Raw genomic sequence first — 26,036 nt, 5'->3', positions numbered from 1 at the left:
GAAAGAGCATGGTTATGATGGCCAGACGGGGCAGCCGTGAGGGGTTGTGGTCCATGGGTACTGCATGCCCCTGGGGGCGCCATGGATACCAAGCCTAGGTGAATGGTCCTAGTGGAGGTACCTAGTACCTTAGAATGAGTTCTGGGATGACTATGGTCATGTTGAACAGTGACTTCTCCTTCTTTGTGTATTATATTAGTATAACCATCAATCTACTCTATTGAGAGGAATCTATATAGAGACAGAGAGCACAGTGGGTCTGGATGAACTGTATAGTCAGACAGCCTGGATTGGAATCTTGGGCACATCAAACCATAGATGTGTGACCTGAGGTAAGTTTTCAACCTCTCTATGCCTTATTTCCCTCCTCCATAAAATGGCAAGTGATAATGATTTCTATTGCATGGAGTGGTAGTGGTTAAATGAGAGAGAGTGTCATATGCTTAAAACAGTGCCTACACTAGGCCCTGTGAGCCCTCAGCATTAGCTGTTATCATAAGAGAGCTGATGTGTGACTCAAACAGAAAGCAAATATACTACTCTTTCAGACATAGAAATATTCCATTAGGCTTTCTTTTATGTAAACCCAGGGTGTCATCTAGATATCTTTGTCTTTTGCTGGTTAGGAGTGATGAAGCAGATTATATGGTTTAAGCTTATACCAGTTTCACAGGCTGATTTATGGAAATAAATCAGGTGTGGCCAACCTTGTTTCAATATATTGAAGATGACACTCATTTCAGTCGGATTGGTGCTCCCCTGGGAATTTGATGGTTCTGATTGTGCTTTCAGTACCTCCATATTTTCCAACTGTTTCAGACTGTGGACAGAATATAAGCTCTGTGAGGGCAGGAACCATGCCTACCTTGGCTATTCTTGTATGTCCTTGTCAGTTCCGTTCCGTTCAGTGGCTCAGTCACTCTTTGTGACCCCATGGACTGAAGCACACCAGGCTTCCCTGTCTGTCACCAACTCCTGGAGCTTGCTCAAACTCATGTCCATCAAGTCGGTGAAGCCATTCAACCATCTCATCCTATTGAACTATATCCAATAGCCTGTGATAAACCATAATGGAAAAATATATAGAAAAGAATATATGTATGTGTGTATAACTGAGTCACTTTGCTGTATAGCAGAGATTGTCAGAATGTTGTAAATGCTGTAAATCAACTAAACTTGAAAAAAAAGAAAAAGATGCAGCAGTTTATGTCATGGCTGCAGTCTGATCACCATGCAGTTAGATTTTCCCCTCTGGTGGCAATTATAGTGTCTGCAAAGCACCTCAGGAGCGTGCATCAGACACTGTTATCTGTATCCTTCAGTTCAGTCACTCAGTCATGTCTGCCTCTTTGCGACCCCATGGACGGCAGCACACCAGGCTTCCCTGTCCGTCAGCAACTCCTGGAGCCTGCTCCAACTCATGTCCATCCAGTCAGTGATGCCATCCAACCATGTCATCCTCTATCGTCCCCTTCTCCTCCCACCTTTAATCTTGCCCAGCATCAGGGTCTTTTCAAATGAGTCAGTTCTTTACATCAGGTGGCCAAAGTATTGGAGCTTCAGCTTTAGCATCAGTCCTTCCAGTGAATATTCAGGGTTGATTTCCTTAATATTGACTGATCTGATCTCCCTGTAGTCCAAGGGACTCTCAGCAGTCTTCTCCAACACCACAGTTCAAAAGCATAATTTCTTCGGCCCTCAGCATTCTTTGTCCTGGTACCTGACATTTACTCTTTATTATGGGTCAATGATTGAATGAAAGCTTGATTTTGAAAGTTCTTGTCTTTTACAAATGTGTGGACAGTTCTATTCCTGGCATAGATGAAGTAGGCATTACAACAGAATGTCTTGAGTGATGTCTGTTTAAATATCTTGCCTGGTGTTTTATCATTGCCATAAAATGAAAATCACTTATATTTTAGATCACTTAATAGCTTACAAATGTTGTCTTATACTTCATGTAATTTTCTACAGCATTCATATGAATTTGCTAATAATATTCCTTCCATTTAATAGATTGAGTAACTGAATCTCAGTAGAGTTAAATGGTTCAATCTTACACATGGATTATTGTGGAATTTAGGCTTAATCTGAGGTCTTTTGACTGCAAGTGCAAAAAATTTTCTTTTAATTTTTGCAGCACCATACTTTTTCTGCCTGGATTAAAAGCCTACACAATTACATTTGCTGCCCAGGGAAGGATGGGGCCTCTCTAAATTTCTCATATGGGTGTATGTTATTTGTGAGATGAGGTTTGAATTACCTTGGAAGACACCCAAACCTCTTAGGGGATGTGATACTGGCCAGAACCTTGAGGTGGGAGGAGTAGTGGGCAGAGTTAGAATCTACCTTGGGTGGCTTATAGAAATCATGGCATGTCCTTTGGAACTGGAAGGCCTGGATGGGATGCTCTACTAGAAGTTTTGAAGAAAGGCAGTGGGAGTGTAGAAAACAGATAAGACAGGGAAGGAAGACTGGAAAAGAAAGGGCCTTGCACAGACGTTACAAATCCTCATAATTTTATGTAGAACTGATCTTGTTATTGAGTCAGATAGAAACCTAGAGCCAGGAAACTGAGTAGGCTGAAGCTGTCTGACTGTATAGGGCTTCAGGACCAGAGAGTTTGGAAAGACCCTGTTTTTCAGTTCTTCCTTTTCTGGGTTTGGAGAAAAGTCTTCATCAAATATATTGGCAACATTCATCATCTTCTATGCCGGCCTTTTGGAGAAGGAAATGGCAAGCCACTCCAGTATTCTTGCCTGGAGAATCGCATGGACAGAGGAGCCTGGAGGGCTGCAGTCCTGGGTTCACAAAGAGTCGGACATGACTGAAGTGACTTAGCATGCACACATGCATGCCAGTCTTTACATTATGCTCTGAGGCAATGCCTAGAAATGGATTTTGCCTGACAAATTTTACTACTGTTGACTGTTTTTATTCTAAATTCCCAACATCATGAAATTACTAAATGGACTTTTAAAAAAGAGATTAAAATTGCCTATTTAGTGAGAACTTTGAAATGTACAGTGCTGTATCCTCGTAGGTACTTAGTAATTACCAACATTCTTTTTTTAAATTAAAAAAATTTTTTTTTTAACCAACATTCTTAAACCCAGTCAATATTTGTGGGCACTTCCATTATATAACTTATCAAGGTTGGTCCCACCATAAATTTATTTTTGTCTCCCTGATAATATTATAGAGCAAATCTGTGTCCTTTATGTTATCTAGGTCAGTGCTTTGACCATAGTAGATGTTTAATAGAAATCAGTGATAATGGATTGGAAATTAAATACTGTCACTTTTGTAGAGTAGAATGGTGGAAAAAAAGAGAAACAAAAACTCTTCTGAGATAGCGGATATTTGGCAATTAATTTACTTTTTGGCATACCACTTCTTTTCTTTTTCTTTTTTTTAAATTTTTGGCTATTCTGGGTCTTCCCTGCTTGTTGGTTTTCCTCTAGTTATGGCGAGTGAGGGTCACTCTCTAACTGCGGTGTGCAGGCTTCTCATTGCAGTTTCTGCTCTCGTTTCAGATTACAGGCTGTAGGGTGTGCAGGCTTCAATGGTTGTGGCTCTTGGCTCTGGAGCACAAGCTTAATAGTTGTGGCACACAGGCTGAGTTGCTCCGTGCATGTGGGATCTTCCTGGATCAGGGATTAAACTGTCTCCTGAATTGGCAGGTGGATTCTTTACTATTTTGAGCCACAAGGGAAACCATGGTATACCATTTCTTTGTGAACCAATTTTATATATAAAGTGAAGTGAAAGTCACTCAGTCATGTCCGACTCTGCAACCCCTTGGACTGTGGCCCGCCAGGTCTCCTGCATTGCAGGTGGACTCTGTACCATCTGAGCTACCTTGGAAGACTTTTACACATAAGGTAGAGGTTAACTTGATTTCATTTTAGAGTAGAAATCAAGATAAGCAATATACAAAGTGCCTGTAAAAACAAATTAAATCCTAGTAGGAATGCAAAAATGGAAATGGAAGTGGATATGCAGAGCACTGATTATGCTTGCCTTTTCTGCATTGCTATTGCTTTCCATGTATGGTGTGTGTATATGTGAGTTTGTGTGTTCTGATTATTTAAAATAGATTTTTAAATATGTCTTGATGAAGGGATTAGGAATTCTTAGTTGTTTCTCTCCTTTTTATAATCATTCTTACTGTATGTGATAGAATTAGCAACTTCAATTACTACTGTGTAAGGTTTTCGTTTAGGAAGGCATTGCATTAATATAAGTAAGTAATATCAGGATTTGGGGATAGTTTATTTTAGAAATATGTAATAGCAATTTCCTGTAACTAGAGATCAATGCTTGAAGAATAAATAGTTCATAAGTATCAAGAAAACTAGGAAATTCGATCCTTACAGTATATTAAAAAAAAACCTCAGCTCTAGATGGATTAAGAATTTAAATGTTAGCAAATTTTTTTAACACTTAGTAGACTATACACATGAATGAATTTTAGACCCAGAAACCAGAAAATATTCCCTAAATAAGGCATCAAACGTCAACTATAAAAGAAAAGACATACATTTTACTATATTAAAATAAGAAATTTATCAAGAGACCATTTAAAGAAAATGGAAAGTCCTATCACAAATCAGGAGAAGATATTTCTGATATATACAATTGACAAAGGACTGGTGTCAAGAGCATGGAAACTTTTGGCAAAGAATTAAAAGCCTGAAAACAATAATTGTTGAGAGGATATAGATACACTAGATGTTTATTATGGGTCTGAGTGTAAACTGGTGCCATCATTTTAGAAAATACTGAACAGTTTGGAAAAAAATTGCACTTTCATATATCCTAAGATCCAGAAATTCCACTGCTAGATACTCAGTAAACCACATGGGCATGGGTGACAGAAAACATCTACAAGGATGTTCATGTTAGTGCTAGTTAAAGAATAACCTGCAAACAACTCAAATGTATATCAGTAGAAGCATGGATGAATAAACTGGGATATATTCACGTAACATGATATAGTAGTCAAATAAAACGCAGCATTTACAAATACGAGGGAATCTTATCCATGTAATCCTAAGTAAAAGTATCATTCTAAAAAAATTATACCATTTTTATAAAGTTAAAATAACTAAAATATCTCTAAATACAGCTAGATGTTATAAGTCTATTAAACAAGGTCATCAAGGGAATGCTGAATATGGAAATGAATATGGTTATTGCCTCAGGTCTCAGAATTGGAAAGGTTATCTTATGAGATGACCATGTAGCTGAATGGTTCAAGATCCTCTTAACTTCTTTTGGATGGGTAAATTTGTGATTCCTTATTATATTATTCAAAAATGGCTAAATAAATGGAAGTGGGTCATATAATTACCAATGATGTGAGTATTGTATAAGCCAAAGATTATGATTAATCCAACTTTGTACACCTCAAACACAAAGAGAAAAAGATGAACTAGTTTCCAAAATATATAACTATTAAGGACATTCAGTGTTTAACCATATTTTCAGAGTTGACATGGCAGACTATATTACATTACTATTTTTATATTATTTATGCTTTTTCAGATTATATGTTATATGAAAAAACATTTTGATCTTATTCCCAGATTATTTGTGTCTGCCACATAAAAAATAAAACATAAAAGTCATTCTCCATTTTCTTGGTGTGCATTTTAATTATATTTAATATATTTTTTAAAAAAATTAAGACAGTATCTGAGACCAGCTTTTACTGCAGAAGTATTTAGACTTCATAAAGATTAGGTACTTGAAACATTTTAAGTACTAAATATTTAAATAATCAGCCTAAACATACCTGTTAGAAAGATGTGGTGTCTTGGACTGAATTGATCTTGGTCAGTATATGGAATTTCCAATCTAAAATATCGTATTTCCTAAAACACATTTCCTAAAATACAGTTTGTTATACTTAGAAAACAAAATTGAGAGCATCTTAGAATAGAAAAATTAAATCTGTTGTGAATTACTGTAACTATAATACAATACAAATATAAAGTGGCATATACAAGATCCACAATTAGGAGAGAATGAGTCAATACAGGGATAGGAATTTCAGCTGACAAAAATAACTGGCAGTTATTAAAATCTGAAAATACTACTTTGCAATGAATCCCAGATATCTATTCACATTTGTATGAGTTTGTTGGGACTACCATAAGAAAATCTCAAGACTGGGTGCTTTAAGCAACAGAAATTTATTTTTTCGCAGTTCTGGAGGCTAGAAGTCCAAGATCATTGCATTGGCAGGTTTGATTTCTTTTGAGGCCTCTCTCCTTGGTTCACAGATTTCCACATTCTTGCTCTGTCCTCTCAGGGTTTTTCTCCTGTGCCTACACATCCTTGTCTCTTGGCACTTCTTAGGGTACCAGTTATACTGGATTAACCCCCTCCCCACCCACCATCTCCCAGCAGCAGCTGTATTTGAACTTAATCACCACTTCAAAGAATTTTGCTTTCTGAGATGCTAGAGCTTGGGGTTTCAACATATGAATTTGGGGGGAACACAATTCAGCCCATAACAGCATCCTTTTCTGTGACTATGATTCTTGTTGTGAGTGTGTTCCAGGCCCCTTTATAGATGCTGGGGAAGAGCACTAAAGCTTATTATCTGGGTTTCACAAGGTGCTCAAATTAGAGGAAAAGTCCTATGGCATTAAATGTGCAAGTGCTGTTCCCAAATCCCTGTAGAATTCACTAAGGACTAGGGGCTTCTTCCTCCCTTAATTGTTTAGAAGAATTGAAAGTCAAAGTGTTAGTCACTCCATTGTGTCCCACTCTTTGTGACCCCATGGACTGTAGCCCACCAGGCTCCTTTGTTCCTGGGATTCTCCAGGCAAGAATACTGGAGTGGCTTGTCATTCCCTTCTCCAGGGGATCTTCCCGACCCAGAGATTGAACCCAGGTCTTACTCTTTGGAAGGAAAGTTATGACCAACCTAGACAGCATATTAAAAAACAGAGACATTACTTTGCCCACAAAGATCCATCTAGTCAAGGCTATGGTTTTTCCAGTGGTCATGTATGGATGTGAGAGTTGGACTATAAAGAAAGCTGAGTGCCGAAGAATTGATGCTTTTGAACTGTGGTGTTGGAGAAGACTCTTGAGAGTCCCTTGGACTGCAAGGAGATTCAACCAGTCCATCCTAAAGGAGATCAGTCCTGGGTGTTCATTGGAAGGACTGATGTTGAAGCTGAAACTCCAATATTTTGGCCACCTGATGCGACTCATTTGAAAAGACCCTGATGTTGGGAAGGATTGAAGACAGGAGGAGAAGGGGACGACAGAGGATGAGATGGTTAGATGGCATCTCCGACTCAATGGACATGAGTACTCCGGGAGTTGGTGATGGACAGGGAAGCCTGGCATGCTTCAGTCCATAGGGTCGCAAAGAGTCAGACACGACTGAGCAACTGAACTGAACTGAACTCCTGCATGAGCAGGCAGATTATGTACTGTCTTCCACCTGGCTGGGAACCCTGACAACTGATAAATAAAGAAACCCCTGTTGTTACTCCAGAGTCCAGAGCAGGCTGTATGGAGGTGAGCACATGAGAGCAGCTTAATTGCAAGGGAACACCCATAATTAGTAGCATGTTTCATTGTGACAGTCAATTGTGGATTCATACTGGAACCTCTGTGTTTTCTTTACTGACAGGGTCGTACTTCATGTCTGAGGTGCGTCTTCCTGTGGTCATGTGGGCCCCTTGCCCCTTGGAGTTAGGTGGCCATCTTCTAGAGCAACTGTCTCTCAAAGTATTTCTCAGTCCTTCAAAGGGAAATTTGGGTCCCCTGGTGGCTCAGATGGAAAGGAATCAGCCTGCAATGCAGGAGACCTGGATTCGATCCCTGGGTCGAGAGGATCACCTGAAGAAGGGAATGGCAACCCACCCCAATATTCTTGCCTGGAGAATCCCATGGACAGAGGAGCCTGATGGGCTTCAGTCCATGGGGTCCCAAACAGTTGGACATGACTGAGCGAATAACACTTTTACTTTCATAACACAGCACATATTTGAAGTCAGAGATCCAAATATATCCTCTAAATTTTTGTTTTCTCTTTTTTTTAAAGACTGTTTTTGTAATACTGTATCACATTCCCAAAACTAATAACTTTCTGTGCTTGTTAGACAATACAGGCCACTTTAAGGCAGGAAATGGATGGTGTCACAGAAATGGAGAAAAGTGGCTTAGTCAAGATAGAAGTGTCCTAACACATCGCCATCAGGTCGCACTTCCCGCATAGCTCAATTGGTAAAGAATCTGCCTGCAATTCAGGAGACTCTGGTTTGATTCCTGAGATCAGGAAGATCTGCTGGAGAAGGGATAAATTACCCACTTCAGTATTCTTGGGCTTCCTGGTGGTTCAGCTGGTAAAGAATCTTCCTGCAGTGAAGGAGACCTGGGTTTGATCCCTGGGTTGGGAAGATGCCCTGGAAGAGGGAAAGGCTACCCATTTCAGTATTCTGGCCTGGAGAATTCCATGGACTGTAAAGTCCATGGGGTTGCAAAGAGTTGGACACGACTGAGTGACTTTCACTGTCACAGGCTGTCTAGGCTGGCAAGGTGGCTCCAGAGTGGAGGGGCGCTGAGGTTCTGTCTTCTTTTAGCTCCCTAAATTCCCAAGAGTAGTTTTCAGCATCAGAGAAGCCTGAGTATAAATTAGTCAAATCTTGGGCCAGTGAAGTCAGCTTGCTTTTGCCTACAAATGCTCTATTAAAATGGCTTGAGCAGTTCAGCAAAGTATTTAATTGCTTCACTTTACCAGGAGTAGGCAGAGATGAGGTGGCATCTCTGTGAGTTCATGAAGAATCCTAGCTCTTTCCTCCCCTCTGTTCTGCTTTCTTCATCTTGTTACCTTTGGGTCCTTGAGATTGTCACCCTGTGTTCAAAAACGGACCCCAGACATCGTAGCCCTATACCAGCACCCCATTCAGGTCAGTAGGGAGGGAACTTTTCCTTGTATGCCTTCCTTTTTTGGCTTTCTTTTAAATTAGGGAGCAACAGTTTCTCGAAAGCTCCTGTGAAAACCTCTGCTTGTGTCTTTTTTTCAGTTTATTTGAAGAAAAACAAAAATGGTTCACCCATTTTTCCTGCACTTTATCTGCTGCCGCTGGCAACCAACAATCTGTTCTTATATCTGTGAGCTTGGTTTATTTGTTTATTCGATTCCACATGTAACATAGAGCATTTGGTATTGGTCTTTTCTGACATATTTCATTTAGCATAATGTCCTTGAGGTGCATCCATGTTGTTAGAAATGGTAAGATTTCATACATTTTTATGGCTGAATAATATTCCATAGTGTGTGTGTGTGAGAGAGAGGGAGGAGGATACATAGTTTCTTTATCTCAAGTTGTTTCCATATCTTGGCAATTGTAAATAATGCTGCAGGAATACTATAACACGACCCCATCCTTATGGCAGAAGGCAAAGAAGAACTAAAGAGCCCCTTGATGAAAGTGAAAGAGGAGAGTGAAAAAAGTTGGCTTAAAACTCAACATTCAGAAAACTAAGGTCATGGCATCCGGTCCCATCACTTCATGGCAAACAGATGGGAAAAATGGAAACAGTTACAGACTTTATTTTTGGGGCTCCAAAATTACTGCAGATGGTGGCTGAAGCCATGAAATTAAAAGATGCTTGCTCCTTGGAAGAAAAGCTATGACCAACCTAGATAGCATATTAAAAAGCAGAGACATTACTTTGCCAACAAAGTTCCGTCTAGTCAAGGCTATGATTTTTCCAGTGGTCAGTATGGATGTAAGAGTTGGACTATAAAGAAAGCTGAGCACTGAAAAATTGATGCTTTTGAATTATGGTGTTGAAGGAGACTCTTGAGAGTTTCTTGGACTACAGGGAGATCAAACCAGTCCATCCTAAAGGAAATCAGTCCTGAATATTCGCTGGAAGGACTGATCCTGAAGCTGAAACTCAAATACTTTGGCCACCTGATGCGAAGACCTGACTCACTGGAAAAGACCCTGATGCTGGGAAAGATTGAAGGTGGAAAGAGAAGGGGACGACAGAGGATGAGATGGTTGGATGGCATCACCGACTTGAGGGACATGAGTTGGAGCAGGCTCCGGGAGTTGGTGGTGGACAGGCATGCTTCAGTCCATGGGGTCGCAAAGAGTCGGACACAACTGAGCAACTGAACTGAATAATATAATGATCATGGGAATATATAGATATTTTCAAATTAGTGTTTTTATTTTCTTTGGATAAATATCTGAAAATTAAATTGCTAAATCATATAGTAGTTCTATTTTTAATTTTTTGGGGAACCTCAGTATTCTTTTCCATAGTGGTTGCACAAATTTATGTTGCCACTAATAGTGCATGCAGGCTTCCTTTTCTCTACAGTCTTGCCAAGACTTTTTATTTATTGTCCTGTTAACAGTAGCCCTTCTGACAGATGTTAGGGGATATCTCATTGAAGTTTTGATTTTCATTTCCCTGATAAAAAATGATATAGAGTATCTTGTACCTGTCAGCCATCTGTACATCTTCTTTGGAAAAATGTTTATTTGGATCATCTGCCCATTTCTTAATTGGATTTTGTTTTTGTTTTGTAATTGTGTTGTGTGACTTCTTCATACATTTTGGATACTAGCCCCCTTATCAGATATATGATTTGCAAATATTTTCTTCCATTCACTAGGTTACCTTTTCATTTTGTTGATAGTTTCCTTTGCCATGCAGAAACTTTTTAGTTTTATGTAGTCCCACTTGTTTATTTTTGCTTTTGTTGCTTTTGTTTTTGATGTCCAGATTCAAAAAATCATTGCTAAGACCTATGTCAAGGAGCTTACCAGTTATATTTTCTTCTGAAAGTTTCATGGCTTCAAGTCTTAGACTCACATTGAGTTAATTTTGTGAAAGATGTAAAATAGTGGTCTAGTTTTGTTCTTTTGCATATGGCCTTCCAGTTTTCTCAAATAGAAGAGACTGTTCTTTCTGTTTTGTCTTGGCTCCTTTGTCATATATTAATTGACCATATGATGTAGGTTTATTTCTGGGTTCTTCACTCCCTGCTTTTATGTCAAAACTATTCTGTTTTAATTACTTTAGCTTTGTAATATAGTTTGAATCATGGCATGTGATGCTCTAGCTTTGTTTTTCTTAAATTCACTTTGGCTATTCTGGGTCTTTTATATTAAAATTTTGGGATTGTTTATTCTGTTTCTGTGAAAATGTCATTGGAAAGCTCTCCAAATATTAAAGTTGATCAATTATTTTCATGTTTTTAGACAAGTTATGGAACTAATATCTCATTTTATTTAAAAATGTGGTTGGTTTCTCTTTAGATTATCTAATGCTTTCTTCCTCCTTCCATACTATTTTCTGTTATTTGGGAGTCTAGACCTCAGAAGGTTGCAGAGAAAAACAGTTGAATAATTTTACTGAAGTTGAGGCATCTAGAGGTGATGGGGCAATTGTGGATGGGTATGAATTTACACCTGGCAGTAATTTCCTCGGGTCATTGACCAAAGACTAAAAAGGAAGCTGGATGTCTGAGTAGATACCATTGCAGATAAATAGCATGAGATCCATTCCATACTCTTTGGATTGTGATACAATTGTGCTCCCTCCACAGGGTAGAAATCAGATCTAGCCTTGGGAAACCACGACTGTGGGGAGAGCAGGTGAGTGTAGACGAGAAGATGCATCTTTAAATTTATTGAAATGACATTTCCATCACATGGTTATAGAAACATCAATATACAATATTTCTTGTCCATCTGAGTTTATGGCTTGCAATTTGAACCTGGCACTGTCCATTCTATATATTTCAGTTTAGATACAACAATCTCTGCTAACAAGGACTGAAAAAGATTGAGCAGCAGCATGGCTTGATCCAAGGCTAGAGAATCATGAACTGTAAAAATCTTACCCTATTTTCCATTGTATATCCTTGCCTCCTTTGTCAAAGATAAGGTGTCCATAGGTTCGTGGATTTATCTCTGGGCTTTCTATTCTGTTCCATTGGTCTATATTTCTGTCTTTGTGCCAGTACCACACTGTCTTGATGACTGTGGCTTTGTAGTAGAGTCTGAAGTCAGGCAGGTTGATTCCTCCAGTTCCATTCTTTCTCAAGATTACTTTGGCTATTCGAGGTTTTTTGTATTTCCATACAAATTGTGAAATTCTTTGGTCTAGTTCTGTGAAAAATACCGTTGGTAGCTTGATAGGGATTGCATTGAATCTATAGATTGCTTTGGGTAGAATAGCCATTTTGACAATATTGATTCTTCCAATCCATGAACACGGTATGTTTCTCCATCTGTTTGTGTCCTCTTTGATTTCTTTCATCAGTGTTTTATAGTTTTCTATGTATAGGTCTTTTGTTTCTTTAGGTAGATATACTCCTAAGTATTTTATTCTTTTTGTTGCAATGGTGAATGGTATTGTTTCCTTAATTTCTCTTTCTGTTTTCTCATTGTTAGTATATAGGAATGCAAGGGATTTCTGTGTGTTAATTTTATATCCTGCAACTTTACTATATGCGTTGATTAGCTCTAGTAATTTTCTGGTAGAGTCTTTAGGGTTTTCTATGTAGAGGATCATGTCATCTGCAAACAGTGAGAGTTTCACTTCTTCTTTTCCTATCTGGATTCCTTTTACTTCTTTTTCTGCTCTGATTGCTGTGGCCAAAACTTCCAACACTATGTTGAATAGTAGTGGTGAGAGTGGGCACCCTTGTCTTGTTCCTGATTTCAGGGGAAATGCTTTCAATTTTTCACCATTGAGGGTGATGCTTGCTGTGGGTTTGTCATATATAGCTTTTATTATGTTGAGGTATGTTCCTTCTATTCTTGCTTTTTGGAGAGTTTTAATCATAAATGAGTGTTGAATTTTGTCAAAGGCTTTCTCTGCATCTGTTGAGATAATCATATGGTTTTTATCTTTCAATTTGTTAATGTGGTGTATTACATTGATTGATTTGCAGATATTAAAGAATCCTTGCATTCCTGGGATAAAGCCCACTTGGTCATGGTGTATGATTTTTTTAATATGTTGTTGGATTCTGTTTGCTAGAATTTTGTTAAGGATTTTTGCATCTATGTTCATCAGTGATATTGGCCTGTAGTTTTCTTTTTTTGTGGCATCTTTGTCTGATTTTGGAATTAGGGTGATGGTGGCCTCATAGAATGAGTTTGGAAGTTTACCTTCATCTGCAATTTTCTGGAAGAGTTTGAGTAAGGTAGGTGTTAGCTCTTCTCTAAATTTTTGGTAGAATTCAGCTGTGAAGCCATCTGCTGGGAAAACTGGTCAACCACTTGTAAAAGAATGAAACTAGAACATTTTCTAACACCATACACAAAAATAAACTCAAAATGGATTAAAGATCTAAATGTCAGACCAGAAACTATAAAACTCCTAGAGGAGAACATAGGCGAAACACTCTCCGACATAAATCACAGCAAGATCCTCTATGACCCACCTCCCAGAATATTGGAAATAAAAGCAAAACTAAACAAATGGGACCTAATGAAACTTAAAAGCTTTTGCACTACAAAGGGAACTATAAGTAAGGTGAAAAGACAGCCATCAGATTGGGAGAAAATAATAGCAAATGAAGAAACAGACAAAGGATTAATCTCAAAAATATACAAGCAACTCCTGCAGCTCAATTCCAGAAAAATAAATGACCCAATCAAAAAATGGGCCAGAGAACTAAACAGACATTTCTCCAAAGAAGACATACAGATGGCTAACAAACACATGAAAAGGTGCTCAACATCACTCATTATTAGAGAAATGCAAATCAAAACCACAATGAGGTACCATTACTCGCCAGTCAGGATGGCTGCTATCCAAAAGTCTACAAGCAATAAATGCTGGAGAGGGTGTGGAGAAAAGGGAACCCTCTTACACTGTTGGTGGGAATGCAAACTAGTACAGCCACTATGGAAAACAGTGTGGAGATTCCTTAAAAAACTGGAAATAGAACTGCCATATGACCCAGCAATCCCACTTCTGGGCATACACACTGAGGAAACCAGATCTGAAAGAGACACGTGCACCCCAATGTTCATCGCAGCACTGTTTATAATAGCCAGGACATGGAAGCAACCTAGATGCCCATCAGCAGATGAATGGATAAGGAAGCTGTGGTACATATACACCATGGAATATTACTCAGCCGTTAAAAAGAATTCATTTGAACCAGTCCTAATGAGATGGATGAAACTGGAGCCCCTTATACAGAGTGAAGTAAGCCAGAAAGATAAAGAACATTACAGCATACTAACACATATATATGGAATTTAGAAAGATGGTAACGATAACCCTATATGCAAAACAGAAAAAGAGACAGAGAAATACAGAACAGACTTTTGAACTCTGTGGGAGAAGGTGAGGGTGGGATATTTCAAAAGAACAGCATGTATACTATCTATGGTGAAACAGATCACCAGCCCAGGTGGGATGCATGAGACAAGTGCTCGGGCCTGGTGCACTGGGAAGACCCAGAGGAATCGGGTGGAGAGGGAGGTGGGAGGGGGGATCGGGATGGGGAATACGTGTAAATCTATGGCTGATTCATATCAATGTATGACAAAACCCACTGAAATGTTGTGAAGTAATTAGCCTCCAACTAATAAAAAAATTAAAAAAAAAAAAAAAACTTACCCTAGCTCTTGTAATATGCTGTCATAAATTGAAAAAAATCAGTACAGTGTGAAATACTGGCCTTCTGCAATAGCATGAAGATGATATGATATATAAACTTGGAAAATGGGGGCCTAGAGAGAGGAGCATACACAACCTTGGTACAATTGGGAAGGTAATTCTTGTTAGTTTTCAGTTTGGTGATATTCTGATCAGGCTGAATTTAATAGTTTCTCTTCAGGACTTGAGATTAACATAAAAACAGAAAATAGCCAAATTATGGGGAAGGAATTACTCAAAAGAGGTCACTATATTGAGAAACTATTTTTAAAACGGACGGTGCTGAGTTAGTTTTAGAAATTAGTTTTGGCCTAAATGACCAAAATCACACTGCATTTCAATAATCCATAATTAGATCAGCCCATGTTCAATTAAATGATGCCCTTGATTTAGAACTGTCCCATAAAAGAATTCTGACAAAAATTATTAATAAAAATAAAGTTTTTGGGGTAATCTTTGAGGATGCAGAGTTATGAATCATACCAAGAAAAACAACCTGTATAATTACAAGTGTTACAGTTAATAATAAATATGCCTGTTAATATAAGTAGTGGTTAAAATCCTGGACTTTGGATTCAAGTAGGCTCTGATTCAAAGCCTTTCTCTACCAGTTAGTATCTGTGACCCTGGGCAATGCACTTTGCCCTGCTGTAAAATGGGAATACATGTACAATTCCACAGTATTGTTATAGATGTTAGATCAAGTATTTAATGTGTGTGGCAATGGTAATAATTTATATTATTATTAAAAATCTTTTCAATTGGAGTCTTTTAGCAACCTGACCCATGATCTAAAATATTGCTCTTGGTTGGCTTTACAAAATAAATTTAAGTATTGAGACATTATGATTTGCTGCATTTCTTTCTTTCTTTTTTTTTTTTTTAGTGATTGTACTGGTTTTATTCACTTTTCTAAGCCACTTTATCTTCCTCACGCTCAATGCAAAGAAAATAATATGAAGAAAAATATGTCCTCATTATTCACAATAAAAAGAGTCTGCCTCATTCTGCAGGCCTGGCATATGGTATAAAAGGGAGCACTTCATGGCTCAAGGGGATCAAAGCATCATTGTGATTCTGAGCCACCAAACAGGATCTCATGCATATTTGGTGTCTGGACTAACTCCACAGGAGCTGTGATAGACTGAACCATTTCTGTGGTATCCCCAAATCTCACTAAATAAGAAACAGCCCTACACAAAAAAAAGATAACCATCAACCTGTCCATAAATTCTATCTGTAAGGCTCTTTTTCTAGAGTAAGGTGGAAAAAGGGGTCCTTGAGTACATGGATACAAGTGTCACTGTGGCCTAAAGATTGCTGGATTGATACTGTGTCTGATATGATGAAGAAAATTCCAGATTAAGAAACTTCCACAACTTGTCTCAATTCTTCAAATAACGGAGCAAGTTCCTTTTCCAGGCTGACAATTAGTCCTGTATTAGCACTGCTGCTGGCTATGAAACTCACTACCAAAGGTAAACGATTGAATTGAACCACCTGGTAGGTGTTATAGTAACAGATGATACTTTTATTTTTTGAAAGTCCGAGTTTGCTCCCTTGGTCTGTTGCAAGGGCAAAAGTTGATAAGAAACCAGGTCTCAAAGCATCCTCTGGAGCGTTATCATTGGCCACTTTAATGACAGGCACTCCATCTCTATCTGACACAACAATAGCATGGAGCCCCTCAACACTTGGTAATTTTTTATACAGGAATCGTTTTAGATCATCCGCCATGATGAACCCCTTTCTCCCGCAGGATCAATCTCCACGCCTGGGTTTCTGGGCTGCCTGGTTCTCTGAACTGTCAGGGACAGTTGTTCCGATTTGCTGCATTTCTTAAACAATCTAATCTTTTAACACGTTAGAAATCTGATACACAGGTAGTAGCTTCCATATGGTTTTTCATGAAGTATGGCAAAAAAAAAAACAAAAAAAAAACCTTGAAAAGATAAATGAAAGAATAAGTTCTTTAGACAATACTGTTTATAGCTTCTCAAGCAAGATAGGAAAAAGAGAAGATAATTTTAATGGCGTCTGGCAGATACTAACAATATTAATGTAATAAATACTATAGTAATTTATATTCTTTTTAATAGCATTCTGATTTCAGTCATCTGGGAGATTTTAACAAAATGAAGCTGCTTTTATATGCTAAGTGTGGAAATAAGAGGTTGTTGTTACAAACTTGCACTGAGGAAAATAGAAATGCGGAAGAGTTAAGAAATCCAGCGAAATGAGTGTACCTATGGTTGATTCTTGTTGATATATAATAGAAAACCACAAAATTCTGTAAAGCAATTATGCTTCAATTAAAAAAAAAAAGAAATTCAGTGAATATCCTAAAGAAATAACTTTTCTTTCAGGTCTTTTATTTTGATTTCCTCTCTGAATACAAGCCCTACTTAAAATAATTTTAGTTTATTAAATCAGAATCTTGAACATTTTGAAGATACTGTACTACAACTAAGAAAACATGACTTTAAAAAATTTCTCAGAATTCACTCCCTTTTTTCATTTTTAAGACAGAATTTGGTTTATTTGGAAAAATAAAGTCCAAGCAAACTTAGGACTCGGGCTGCGTTTACGTGATATTCCCTTTGGTAGTCTTCCTTTTTTGCCTTTGCCATTTTGAAGAAATGATCTGTTTTCTAAAAGTATTGTTAACCCTGATTGGTCTCTCTTTTCAAAATTTTTTTTTAAAGAAAATATCAGAGATATTTAAAAATTTTTGCCTGAACTACAGAGTGACCTGGGTTCCCCTGTTGACTCAGACAGTAAAGAATCTGCCTGCAATGCGGGAGACCTGGATTTGATCCCTGGATTGGGAAGATCCCTGGAGGAGGGCATGGCAACCCACTCCAGTATTCCTGCCTACAGAATCCCCATGGAGAGAGGAGCCTGGAGGGCTACAGTTCATGAGGTCCCAAAGAGTGGGACACGACTGAGCCCCTAAACAGCACAGAGGGACCTAAATTTTTTTTTGTGCTTTTCACTTTTTGGTAATTACCTTTAATTACTTAACAGTAAGGGATAGAAGGTGTATCTTCACAGTCTAAGTATATGAAAGCAAAAAAAAAAATCAATGCATGAGGAGGATTAAGAAATCTTTGTTAGGGATTTTGTCTTGATCTTTATCGCGGAGGCTCCGCAGTTCCGCCTGCAGTGCAGGAGACGGTGGAGACTGGGTTCGATCCCTGGAGAAGGAAATGGCAACCCACAGTGGTATTCTTGCCTGGGAAATCCCACGGACAGAGCAGCCTGTTGGCCACAGTCCATGGGGTCGCAAAAAGTGGGACACGATAGAGCACACGTACATTGTCATGGAGCAGTGGAGAGGCTAACCGTGAGTTAGTAAAGGCAAGCTCTCATTTCTTGAGAGATTCTTTGCTGGAGTCAAAAGGTAGCAATGATCCTCTGGAAATAGAACGCTCGACAGCAGTAAGATGAAGCTCTATTGCAAGTATCTCTGCTGCTGCTGCTGCTGCTCCTGACAGGGAAGCTATTTTAACTTTTAATTTGCTAAAAGGCAAATAAGGCAGCTGTCTTCACAGTAGGAAGTTAGGGGCTGAGTGTTGGAGACACAGCTCTCTTTTCATGTAAATTAAAGGAGAATATACTAAAGGAAAGTATACTGTTGCTCTACAGACTCTCAGCAAGCAGGCCAGAGTGTCATCTTTAGTGATTCTCTTATGATTTCGTTTAATTTGCCAAACACATCAGATCTGAGAACAGATTTTATTTCAGACAGCACTGAAGCATCCCTTCCCTTTTGCCTTCCTCCACCTCCCCAAACACCAAAACTCAGAAAACGCTTTGGATGATGTTTGAATTTAAAACTGTACTTACTCGGCTTGCCTGGTGCCACAATGCTTATTATGGATTTTATCGTAGCAGCTGGCAGAGTGGCTTCTTCAGCTTTTCTCAATGCACCAAGAGTGGAAGCACAAGTTCTTCTGGGATCTTTGGTTTGCTTTCCCAACTTGTATTGTGAACTGCCTGCTCTCCATCCCAACATCCCTGATATTGCTGTGTCTCAGTTTACAGATGTTAAGGAACTTACAATCAAAACTGTGTTAAGCTCCGCAAGAGATGAGCCCTCTGGTCCTGCACGATGTGTAGCACTTTGCAGTTTAGGTATTTGGATTTGTGAAGAACTAGTCCATGAGTCTCATCATCCTCAAATTAAGGAAGCTCTGAATGTAATTTGTGTATCATTAAAGTTTACTAATAAAACAGTAGCCCATGTAGCTTGTAACATGCTTCACATGCTGGTTCATTATGCACCTAGACTTCAGATTTACCAGCCTGATTCTCCCTTGAAAGTTATTCAAATTCTAATAGCCACTATTACCCATCTTTTGCCAAGTACGGAAGCATCATCTTATGAAATGGACAAGAGGTTGGTGGTATCCTTACTTCTGTGCCTTCTGGACTGGATCATGGCCTTACCTCTTAAGACACTGCTCCAACCAGTCCATGCTACAGGAGCAGAAAATGATAAAATAGAAAAATCTGTCCTTAATTGTATTTATAAGGTATTACATGGGTGTGTTTATGGAGCTCAGTGTTTTAGCAATCCAAGGTATTTTCCAATAAGCCTTTCTGATTTGGCATCTGTAGATTATGATCCTTTTATGCATTTGGAAAGCCTGAAAGAGCCTGAACCTTTGCACTCTCCTGATTCGGAACGATCCTCTAAACTCCAGCCAGTAACAGAAGTGAAAACTCAAATGCAGCAAGGATTAATCTCCATAGCTGCCCGCACTGTTATTACACATCTGGTGAATCACTTGGGCCATTATCCAATGAGTGGTGGTCCTGCTATGTTAACAAGTCAGGTGTGTGAGAATCACGACAATCATTACAGTGAAAGCACTGAACTTTCCCCTGAACTCTTCGAAAGTCCAAATATTCAGTTTTTTGTGTTAAACAATACAACCTTAGTGTCCTGTATCCAGATCAGAGCTGAAGAGAGTATACCTGGAGGAGGTTTATCTGCTGGTCTTGCATCAGCCAATTCAAATGTCAGAATTATAGTACGTGATCTTTCTGGAAAATATTCATGGGATTCTGCCATCCTGTATGGACCACCTCTTGTAAGTGGTCTTTCAGAACCTACATCTCTCGTACTTTCATTGTCTCACCAAGAGAAGCCAGAAGAGCCTTCTGCATCTCATGAATGCTTAGAAGATATAACAGTTAAAGATGGGATTTCCCTCCAGTTTAAAAGAAGTTTTAGAGAAACTGTACCAACTTGGGACACAATAAGAGATGAAGAAGATGTTCTTGATGAGCTTTTGCAGTATTTAGGTGTAACCAGTCCTGAATGCTTACAGAGAACTGGAGTCTCACTTAATATTCCTGCTCCACAGCCTGTGTGCATTTCTGAAAAACAGGAGAATGATGTTATTAACGCTATCCTTAAGCAGCATACAGAGGAAAAAGAATTTGTTGAGAAACACTTTAATGACTTAAATATGAAAGCTGCAGAACAAGATGAACCAACACCTCAGAAACCTCAGTCAGCATTTTATTATTGCAGATTGCTTCTTAGTATATTGGGAATGAATTCCTGGGACAAAAGGAGGAGCTTTCATCTCCTGAAGAAAAATGAAAAACTACTTAGAGAACTTAGGAACTTGGACTCAAGACAGTGCCGAGAGACACACAAGATTGCGGTATTTTATGTTGCTGAAGGACAAGAAGACAAACATTCCATTCTCACCAATACAGGAGGAAGTCAAGCATATGAAGATTTTGTAGCTGGTCTTGGTTGGGAGGTAAATCTTACAAACCATTGTGGTTTCATGGGAGGACTACAAAAAAATAAAAGCACTGGATTGACTACACCATATTTTGCTACCTCTACAGTTGAAGTAATATTTCATGTGTCAACAAGAATGCCTTCGGATTCTGATGACTCTTTGACCAAAAAATTGAGACATTTAGGAAATGATGAAGTGCACATTGTTTGGTCAGAGCATACTAGAGACTACAGGAGAGGAATTATTCCTACAGAATTTGGTGATGTTCTTATTGTAATATACCCGATGAAAAACCACATGTTCAGCATCCAGATAATGAAAAAACCAGAGGTTCCCTTCTTTGGTCCACTCTTTGATGGTGCTATTGTGAATGGAAAGGTCCTACCTATTATGGTTCGAGCAACAGCTATAAATGCAAGCCGTGCTCTGAAATCGCTGATTCCATTGTATCAAAACTTCTATGAGGCGAGAGCCCGGTATCTGCAAACGATTGTCCAGCACCATTTGGAACCAACGACGTTTGAAGATTTTGCAGCACAGGTTTTTTCTCCAGCTCCCTACCATCATTTACCATCTGATGCCGATCATTAAATATCAGTTCTGTTTATCTGAAGGCTCCTACCCAGAGATCCTACCCAGTGAAACTCCCACAGCGGCGCAGGTAGACGGGGCCGACCTGGCCTCTCCAATGTCTCCTCGAACGAGCAAAAGCCGCATGTCCATGAAGCTGCGTCGCTCCTCTGGCTCCGCCAATAAGTCCTAAGGAGACAGCAGCCTGGCAGTGGCCACCAGTAGCCACCTTAGCATGAACATGGCGTTAACCCTTCCAGGCTTTGTGTTTGCTGTAATATGCATGTTCCTTCCTGAACATTTATTTTAGAAAACACTGGATTTCAATAATTTGTAACTTAGTATTTTAGATTTGGGTTGTTTATTTCCCCCACACTCCAAGCTGCCATATGAGGGAGGAAGGGGTGAAGCTTTATTCTACACCCTTTACCTTCCCTCGATAATTATGTCTAAGTAGTTTTACTTTCAATTTCATAATTAACTTTGAGCCAAAATATAATTGGACAGATAGCCTCATGATTTTATCATGCCCCATTACAACCTTATGGCTCAGTAAATATATAATTTTTTAATAAATGTACATCTTTAAACATTTGTAAAGTTGTGGCAAAAGTTGCAGATTTGTTAATACACTTGATGTGTATGGATTATTTATGTTATCAAAATAAACCACTTAAAATAAATGGTCTTTTAGCATCTCAAGTTCCAGCTGAAATAATTTTAGCATTACCTTTTTCTTCCCAAAGCAGTGTCTCATTTCTTGGCTGTGCAGCAGGTGATGCCATGACATATCTAATAACCAGAAAAATCACTGTGCTGAACTCTGATTCATGTTTAGCTTCCAAATATTTTTCTAATGTTTTGCTTTTTAAATGGTATCACTGTTAAATGCCACTTCTGTTTTGAGATTATGGCCCCTTATTATTGGCTGCTGGACCCTGGTATATCTATGTTCTTTCTTAAGTACCAAAAAGGGAAGAATGAGGTGGGGTGGGTAGAAAAAAAAAAAAAAGAAAACTTTTCTAAGTGTGTGGCTTAAATTATGTATATTATTTTAAAAGAAAAGGGAACATGATCCAGGAGTCTAAATTAATCTAATATTGTTAATATTGAACATGCAGGTGCAGGTTGGTATACATTCCACCCTCCAGAAATATTTTCCTACAGTAGATAAGCTGCTCACATTTTGCTCACATTTTTTTTTTTTGAACGAGCATCTCCTGAAGAAATATGTAGCATGACATTGGTACTAACTGCATGTGTAAATACATCATATCGGCAAACTATAAAATATAAATTATGTATCATCATTCATGTAGTATCTACAAATTTGTAACAGTGGAAAAAAGATGGTATTTAATAATACAATAAAAATATTTTTATAAAAAAAAATAAATAAAACTGTACTTAATGTTTTCACTAAGCCTTTATTCTTTTCTTTATGATATTCCTTTTTATTGAAGCATTTTTCCAAGGGAATTGAAGCTCATGAGGGAAGAATTGAGATTGCACCTATTTTTCATTAAATAGGAGCAGTGTTAGTAACTTCTCAATGTTGCATGGAATATACTAACGGCAAGAGTCTCTGGATGATTCCTTTTGATGTTGCCCTCTAAAGGTCTCATCAGAAAGCATTGCTCTCTGCATTATCCCCTTCTGATTTCTGGTGGTTTTGTTTTGTTTGGCTATTGATTGGTATGACACATCCCTCTTAATGCTAACATTAGATGATGCTTTATAAGAGCACTTAGTGGAAAATGATTGTGTATAGGTAGAAAGTTCATTAAATGGTTTGAACTATTTGTCTGAGATGCATTGTCAGTCAGATGTATGTTCCAGCTATAGGACTGATTGGGAATTTTGGTCAGTTGGCTCATTTAACTTATCTCTACTACACTTCTCTTTTGTAGGGTAAAATGCATTCTTTAGAAGAATGCGAAACTTCTCTTTGTTCTCAGCGTAATACATTTTTAATGGCTAACGATTGTAAAGATAATCTCATATGGGGAGCAAAAATGTTTCCCTTTGGTTATCATTATAAATTTACTTCTGAACAAATTAAAAATGAAATCATCATCCCTGTCAGAATTGGGCAAGGAAACAAAGGCTTATTAAGGAGTTGCTTTCCCTTGGTGAAATATACTATCAATAATCATTGCAGTTCGTAATGCATGTGGTTTGGCGTGATGTTTTAATTTGTGCTGATTTGATGGTGTAGAAACCATTTTTGTTTTACATTTTCTTGTCTGAGAACTTGCAATAGTCACATATCTTCTGTAAATGAGTTTGGAGGTGGCTCAGTGGTAAAGAATCTGCCTGCCAATGCAGAAAATGAAGGTTCAGTCCCTGAGTCAAGAAGACCCCCTGGAGAAGGAAATGGCAACCACTCCAGGACTTTTGCCTGGAGAATCCCACGGACAGAGGAGCCTGGTGGAGCTACAGTCCATGAGGTCGCGAAAGAGTCACACACGACTTAGCGACTAAACCACAATCACACTGAACCTGCTTGGTATCAGGATAAATAAAAATTAAGAAGCTTAATCATCACTGTTGAAAATAAGGGAAGAGACTCCCCCCTCCCTTTTTATTTTCTTTTCTTTAACTTTAGAAAACTTATTACTTGTACATACTTTCTCCTCTCTTCGAAATGTCTATACATCCTCTGAAAACTGGATGCCCCTTTCCTCAGCTTTGCAACCCTGGAGTATCTTTCTCAAGGGCCTGGGCACCATCCCTTTGAAATATCAGCACTGAAGAGGAAGGAGCCCTTGCATCCCTGTGTCTCTGGCATGGTAGGAGCCTAACTTTTGTGGGACCTTCTCACCAAGTTGCAAAATTACCTCTTGTCATAAAGAATGAGGAGTTTGCTTCTTCTCTACATAAAGCTAATTACCTAACACAGATGGTTCCCCCAATTACCAGGTAAATTTAAGGTGAGCTACATGTGACAAATTGTGCTGTTAAGTCCTCTTGCTTGAGAACTAACTATTTATTGTTTATCTTGAAAATATGTGTGCAATAATTTGTGTCCGCTTGACCATATAAAGAGATTTCTTTCCATCTTGGCAATCTCCCAGTGGATCTCAAGTGATGCACATTACATTCTGTTTTAATAATTCTTCAAAAATGTAAGTGTTTTCTTTTACTATACCTCCTTTAGGGACAGTGTTTAGAGTCAGGAGAAGATTTGGTTTTTAATTCCATTCCCACATCAGTGGTCACGTGTGTGCTAGGTCACTTCAATTGTGCCCACTTCTTTGTAACCCTATAGATTGTAGCCCTCCAGGCTCCTCTGTCCATGGTATTCTCCAGGCAAGAACAGTGGAGTGGGTTGCCATGCCCTCTTCCAGGGGATCTTCCCAACCCAGGGATCAAACTCGCATCTCTTATGTCTCCTGTATTGGTAGGCAGGTTCTTCACCACTAGTGCCACCTGGGAAGCCCCGATAGAGGTCATCAGTTCAGTTCAGTTGCTCAGTCTTGTGAGACTCTTTGTGACCCCATGGGCTGCAGCATGCCAGGCTTCCCTGTCTATCACCCAACTCCCGGAGCTTGCTCAAACTCATGTTGTTTAGGTTTGTGATAGCTTTTCTTCCAAGGAGCAGGCCTCTTTTAATTTCATGACTGCAGTCAACATCTGCAGTGATTTTGGAGCCCAAGAAAATAACGTCTGTCACTGTTTCCATTTTTTTCCCCGTCTATTTGCCATGAAGTGATGGCACTGGATGCCATGATCTTAGTTTTCTGAACGTTGAGTTTTAAGACAGCTTTTTCACTCTTCTCTTTTTCGTCAAGAGACTCTTTAGTTTCTCTTCGCTTTCTGCCATAAATCATCTGCCGTAAGTGGTGTCATCTGCATACCTGAGGTTATTGATATTTCTCCCAACAATCTTGATTCCAGCTTGTGCTTCATCTAGCCCAGCATTTTGCATGATGTACTCTGCATATAAGTTAAATAAGCAGGGTGACAATATACAGCCGTAATGTACTCCTTTCCCAATTTGGAACCAGTCTGTTGTTCCATGTCCAGTTCTAACTGTTGCTGCTTGACCTGCATACAGGTTTCTCAGGAGGCAGGTCAGGTAAGGTAATAGTGATCATGGACTATTATAAAAAACACTTTGACTAACTTGTGCCTTTTGCTGTCTTTCCTTCTTTAATCAGATGTTCAATTCAGAGAGAACCCTCTTGGCTAAAATCGCTAAAGATTAATCAGTATTGTGTAAAGAACAAACAAGACTGTTTCATTAGCATTTTTTTTTTTTCCAGCACAGCCAGCCTTCCACATTCAACTGTGAAGCTATTGTGAAGATAGAATTAGCTACGTGGCACATTTGTCGCTCTTTCTTTTAATTACTACTTAATACATCCTCTCAATCTATTTTTAGGCTGATGTTATTCTGTTAAAAGTTATCACTGTTCATTTTAAATACCACTTGCTTTCAGTTATATTGTTTATAATATCCTGCAAAAATGTTTAAGTTGGCATTGCTAACTCAAAGGTGACTTGTGGCACAGGAATGATTTACGCTTGTGGGATTGCAGAGGTCTAAAAATAGGGCTTGATGTTGCATATGTACTGCAGTATGGAGGCCCAGTAGGGTTGGAAGAGGATGGGTTTTCATCTCTATCTATCAGTTTCTTGCTTTTGTCTCCAAGTCTGAGCGGCACTGGAATAATTAGATTGCTCATTTGTATCATTTCCCATCAGTGCATACCATCCTGCCCCGCCAACTCCCAGGTGTTTACAAGGAAGCACAGAGTCTGTAAATAGCCTTTCTATACAACCCTTGATACTACCTTACTTTGAAGATGTGCTTAGTCGCTCAGTTGTGTCCGACTCTTTGTGGCCCATGGACTGTAGCTTGCCAGGCTCCTCTGTCCATGGGGATTCTCCAGCAAGAACACTGGAGTGGGTTGCCATGCCCCCCTCCAGAGGATCTTCCCAACCTAGGGATCGAACCCAGGTCTCCTGCCTTGCAGGTGGATTCTTTACCATCTAAGCCACCAGGGGAGCCCA

General features: G+C 38.8%; 3 protein-coding genes across 3 annotated transcripts in view; 2 read left to right on the top strand and 1 right to left on the bottom strand.

Moving 5' to 3' along the window:
* The window catches only part of TAFA2 (TAFA chemokine like family member 2), a 562,584-nt gene that overhangs the window by 71,568 nt on the left and 464,980 nt on the right, over nucleotides 1–26,036 (top strand). The gene's annotated exons all lie outside the window — the stretch shown is intronic.
* LOC122427453 (ragulator complex protein LAMTOR3-like) lies at nucleotides 15,550–16,496 on the bottom strand. The gene has a single exon (XM_043446957.1). It carries the CDS (start codon nucleotides 16,414–16,416, stop codon nucleotides 16,042–16,044), a length of 375 nt encoding a protein of 124 aa, XP_043302892.1. The 5' UTR covers nucleotides 16,417–16,496; the 3' UTR covers nucleotides 15,550–16,041.
* LOC122427820 (ral GTPase-activating protein subunit alpha-1-like) lies at nucleotides 18,528–22,285 on the top strand (the record flags this gene model as incomplete). Its single annotated transcript, XM_043447534.1, has 2 exons — nucleotides 18,528–21,030; nucleotides 21,062–22,285. Coding segments are annotated over 2 exons (2,652 nt in total), but the record flags the coding sequence as incomplete, so codon positions are not given.

The sequence above is a fragment of the Cervus canadensis genome, chromosome 25 (assembly GCF_019320065.1).
Source record: "Cervus canadensis isolate Bull #8, Minnesota chromosome 25, ASM1932006v1, whole genome shotgun sequence".
Lineage (NCBI taxonomy): Eukaryota > Metazoa > Chordata > Mammalia > Artiodactyla > Cervidae > Cervus > Cervus canadensis.
The sequence above is the reverse complement of the archived record's forward strand: the minus strand, read 5'-3'. Positions and strand labels throughout refer to the sequence as shown.

Excerpts from the sequence above, each read along its gene's own strand:
- LOC122427453 (XM_043446957.1), bottom strand. The coding sequence starts at position 16,416 with ATGGCGGATGATCTAAAACGATTCCTGTATAAAAAATTACCAAGTGTT.